The sequence below is a fragment of the Salvia splendens genome, chromosome 16, assembly GCF_004379255.2.
Source record: "Salvia splendens isolate huo1 chromosome 16, SspV2, whole genome shotgun sequence".
NCBI classification, from domain to species: domain Eukaryota; kingdom Viridiplantae; phylum Streptophyta; class Magnoliopsida; order Lamiales; family Lamiaceae; genus Salvia; species Salvia splendens.
In genome coordinates this window covers 9,153,715-9,158,864 of record NC_056047.1, presented here as the reverse complement: position 1 = coordinate 9,158,864, position 5,150 = coordinate 9,153,715, and the positions used below count along the sequence as shown (strand labels likewise).

The 5,150-nt window shown below is 36.3% G+C and overlaps 1 protein-coding gene across 1 annotated transcript; it reads left to right on the top strand.

The window, feature by feature from the left end:
• The first annotated feature begins 3,527 nt into the window (after window positions 1–3,527).
• On the top strand, window positions 3,528–4,797 carry LOC121769935 (zinc-finger homeodomain protein 10-like). Its single transcript, XM_042166720.1, has one exon. The coding sequence runs from the start codon at window positions 3,715–3,717 to the stop codon at window positions 4,546–4,548; it is 834 nt and encodes a 277-aa protein (XP_042022654.1). The 5' UTR covers window positions 3,528–3,714; the 3' UTR covers window positions 4,549–4,797.
• The last annotated feature ends 353 nt before the right edge of the window (window positions 4,798–5,150 follow it).

Genomic DNA, 5,150 nt, shown 5'->3' with positions numbered 1-5,150 from the left:
CGAACCAATTTCACAGTTACGATGTGACGAAATTGAATTCGCGCCGTGGTCAATAAAAGTATTCAAAAATTAAAAGCATTGCATTTTAAATTTTATCATATTTTAAAATAAGTTGATAATTCAAACTTTCTTTCTGATATTATTACCAAAGAGCAATATATTGACTCATCAATCATGAACATTATGTTGCAGTCCTTTTATTCAGGTCTGATGCATCTTGCACTAAGTAAGTGTTGTCTGTGTACGAGACCACTAATTGTCACATTTGTTTATTTCTTTTTCTATAATTTTAAATAAAAAAATATTAAATAAATTCATAGTAAGTTTTTTAACTTTTAAGTGGCAATAGTACTTAATGTGCTGCAAATTCGTCTCATGCATAATCTTTTTTTCATTATTTGCTAGTCCATTCTTGTATTTTATTAATTTCTTATTTCTATTTTGGTTTAATGTGTATTATGTGTGATTCGTATTATTATAATTTTTTATTGACTTTGCTCGTCAGTTCTTGACTGAGCATTTTAGTTTATCTATCAATTTACAAAGACAGAGTTGGACTTAGCAAATAGTAGCATCTTTGTCCTCGTACTAAAAATGCGTTATCCTCATTCAAGGTCGATTGTCGATTACTAATTTCTTGTTATAATTTCTTCTATATACTTTTTATTTATGCTAATCTTTTTCACTAAAGAACATAGATTGGTAGATAAACAAGTAGAGATTCCTTGTGGTTCGAATAATTTATTCCCTCTATTCATCTATTGTAAACTTTCTTCTCTCTAGTCGACGCTTTGCTATCGACTAGATTATTTAATCTCGGAATTATGGCAAGCTTTGGAATTTAATCAAGGGCTAATCAAATAATTAATGCTTAAGTTATGGCTATAACATGCACAACGTGTCCAATTAATCTGATGATTAAAGAATTCAAAAAAAGTTAATAACACCTCAGCGTGCTCGGCAATTTTTCCAAATATATTATTTTTTGTTATTATCTTAATCATTTAATCATGTCAATACCAAGGGAAAATATTTAAATATTTTAGCAAATCTAATGTCATCCCAAATCTGGAAATGTGATTAGGTTATCGAGCCAGCCTATTTTTGGAAATGATACTAACATTAAAAAATTAAAAATTTGAAAAATTCAACTGTTTGTTTCTAATCTTTGTTTTTATTAATATATACCTCACTTTGGATTAAGTGAAGATAATCAAGATTCCACTCAATTTCTTATTTGATTAGGAAGTGTTTGTTCAATTAATCATTTATTGTATTAGTAGAAAAGTCTGACTTTGTAAGCCAATCAAATTAATGAACTAAATGAGATCACTAAACACCCAATTAATGCTTCTGTTTTTGTAAAACTTCAACTAATGAATTATACAGCATCAATCTAACACCGCAAACGTGATTAATGTTGTATTTATCCATTTTGAACTAATTATCTGATAGTACTCCATAGAATTATAATTTCCCTAAAACTAAACATGTCATTACGATTATACTCCATCTAATTAAACAAACAATTAATGGCGTATGTGTACGTGTTTTTTACTTTTTTTTTGCGCGCTTCAATTTATTCACGAATTTCATGTGTGTTTTATTCCAAACCTTATCAGAAGTGCAGATATTTTTTAATGAATTCACCAATCCAAAAGTAAATATTTAAAGCTAATTTACAATATCTAAAAAATCTATTAGTGCTAGAACACTACCAGTTTTTTCAACATATTGGTTGATTTTCAAGCTAGAAAATAATTTAGACAGATACTTGACTGCATCCGGCCTAAATACTCTAATCAACCGCTAAATCTCATAATCCATCGTAAATAATTTCAATTAGTTATTTTTTACTTAAGATTTAACAATTCATAGTTACATAATTACAGTCAAATAATTTACAAACTGGACTTAGCAATCCATAAATATAATTCACGTCTAATAAAATTACAATCTTATTACTCCATAACCGAATCAGAAAAGTGTCTCGCTAATTATATATATAAAAAAACTAATTAATTAATAGTAGCATATTGATTAGAATGAAGGTTGAATATATGTGCGATATGGCACACACCCAATTAACAGTACAACCACCACATGGATAAACTGTTTCTGTTTGTATAAGGGGGGGCCAAGTATTATACAGCTGCCACGTGTGTATTTATTTTTAACACTAGGCTGCATGATCCATAAATTTGCAATAAATAAATGTCATATATATAGAGAATCGTGACCTCAAATTCAAAGAACTTAGAGCATCTCCAATTGCGGACGTTCGGTCGGACGTCCGCGACGGGCGACCGGGACGTCCGCCATTGTGGCGTCGAAGGTCGGATACGGACGTCCCGTGAGGACGTCGGGTGTCCTCGGACGTGCGGGCGACGGGCGGGCGGACGTCCGCCACTGTGGAGTGGGTCGGACGTCCGGGTCGGACGTCCGGTAATTAAATTTTTTTTTTAAACTTTAGTGGGAAGGACGATGGGAAGGACGGATTGTGCAGGGGATGTCTTAGTGACGTGGCAGTGGGATGAGAAGTCCTAGTGACGTGGCAGGAGGTGTTTTTGGGATGTCCTAGTGGATGTCCGAGTGGGACATCCGCCCACTGGAGATGCTCTTACAATAACCACTGAGTCGGATGTATTTGAATTTGCGAGATTTTACGTAGTAAAGTACATATTTCATCAGTTCTTTAAAGTGCTCTGTCTCTCTAAAAAAGTGCAATGTTTGAAAATAAAATTTGTTTTTAAGTAAATTTATCATTTAAAAAGTTTAAGGTAAAACAATGTTGCAGCACTATAATACTTTTTAACATTTGGCGAATGAGTCACTCAACCAATGCTTACGGAAGTGGGAGTCTGTATTTGTATAACAAATAAACATTTACTCCATAAAAACTAAAAATATAAATATATGTGAAAATAAAGTATAAAATCTAAAAAAATTAATAGAATTCAAAATTCAAATTCCCAGTTCAACTCCAATATGGGCTTCTCCAATAGGCCCAACCCATTCCGCTTCTTTCGGCTTTTTGTCTTTTTCACCTTTTAAAAATATGAGTTACCACTACTTATATTTAACATAAAAATTAAATTTAGATTTACTCTTTCATTCATCTATTTAAATGTATAAAAAAAATACTACTAATTTTTATGTAATTTAATAAATTAATGAAATCAATAATAATTTTTAAGTTAATAAAAATAAAATGGAAAATTTGATACTATCAGTAAAACAACACTAAACAAAAACGGTGCTCACACTAGTATTGTTTTTTACTACATGAATGTTTGTATAAAAATGTGTGTATATATTTTAAAATCTTTTTGGAGGGAAACTTGAATAGCAAAATTGCATTAATGAATTTGGGCAAATAGAATTAAATACCAAATATAGTTGAATGAGTGAATATTAATCTCATTGCAACCACCATAGGTGCTGTGGAGTGTAACTAAGAAGGCGTTGCAAGTAAATAAAGCAACAACCTTATGAATCCAACCTTCAATTTCCCATAACACAAGTGGTTGACATTATTGGGAAACATAACTTTTTTTGTCAAGTTGTTATCTCTCCCCTCAAACCCCACGCAATAAAAACCCCCAACTTTAACCAATCTCCTAAATCACCCAATTTCTTTCAGTGCCAATCCCAAATCAAGATCCCCCCCTTATTTAACAACCCTAACCCCCCAAAAATTGCCTCACACTACCAATGGATATAGACTTGACCCCAACTCCCACCTCCACCAACGACACCGAATTCGACACGCCGCCGCACACCTCCAATCCCTTATCCTTCACCAACGGTGCCAAGCGCCGCCAGCCCCCGCCGCCGCCCGTCGCCGTGGCCTACAAAGAATGCATGAAGAACCATGCAGCCGGCATCGGCGGCCACGCGGTGGACGGGTGCGGCGAGTTCATGCCCCCTCCCCCGTCCACCACCGCAGTGGCCCCCGCGGCGCTAACATGCGCCGCGTGTGGCTGCCACCGCAACTTCCACCGCCGCGACCCCGAGTCCCCCACCTCCGCAGCCATAACCCCGCCCTTCCTTGACTTCCGCCACCCTCCCCTCCCGAAGCGCTTCTCCCTCTCGCCGCCGCCACCGCATGTTTTTTTCGGGTTCTCTGCCGCCGACGACCACCACCCGGCGCCGGTGACCCCCACCGTGGAAAATCCGATCGGCCGGAAGCGATTCCGGACGAAATTCAGCCAAATTCAGAAGGAAAAAATGCGCTCCTTTTCGGTGAAATTAGGTTGGAAAATGCAGAAATCCGACGATGCGGCGGTGAAGGAATTCTGCAACGAAATCGGAGTTTCGAAAGGAGTGCTGAAGGTGTGGATGCACAACAATAAAAACATATGCAGAAGGGAATCGAGCAGCGGCGGCGGCGGCGTGAATAATGAGAGTGTGATGAGCTACGAGCACAGCGGAAGCGGCGGGAGCGGAGGGGAGGAGCGGAAGAGGGAGAATAATAACGGTAATATTTTCGTTGAAAATGGAAACGGAGTTCATCATTTCGATGGCTCGTCGTCTTCGCCGGCGTGATGTGATGTAACATTTTTATTAGGGAGATTAATTAATTAATGGTGTTCGCTTCTTGGTGATTAACGGTAATTAGTTAACCGCTGATCGAAAGCTGGAATAGATTAGTACTCCTAATTAGCAATTAATAAATTGGATTAGTGATTTTCAACGAGGGGGAGAGGTGATTTCATTTGTGTTGATTACTAATCTTTATTTGCTGCTGATCTTTTTCTCTAGTTTACGCATATAATGCAGTATTAATTGGTCAAATAGTGTTTTAATGGTTGCGAATTATACACGGACAATTTTTTTGAATTCACATATGAAGTCTGAGATTGTGGTTGTGTTATCTACGATAATTGATTATTGTTAATGACTTTGTCAGGATGGGCCATACTTTGCTGTCTGCAAACTTGTCTTGTTATAATTTCATTTTATATTCATTAAAATATTATCATAATACTATATTTATATGTATTTAGGAGATGACGAACTGCTATATGTGGAAGGGGGATAGTTTTTTTCGTATTTATCTCCCTAGATGTGAATTATGTTACATACACGTGGCTTCATGGGGGTTGCATTTAATGGCTCATAATGTTTAGGATTGATTGAGAATAAAA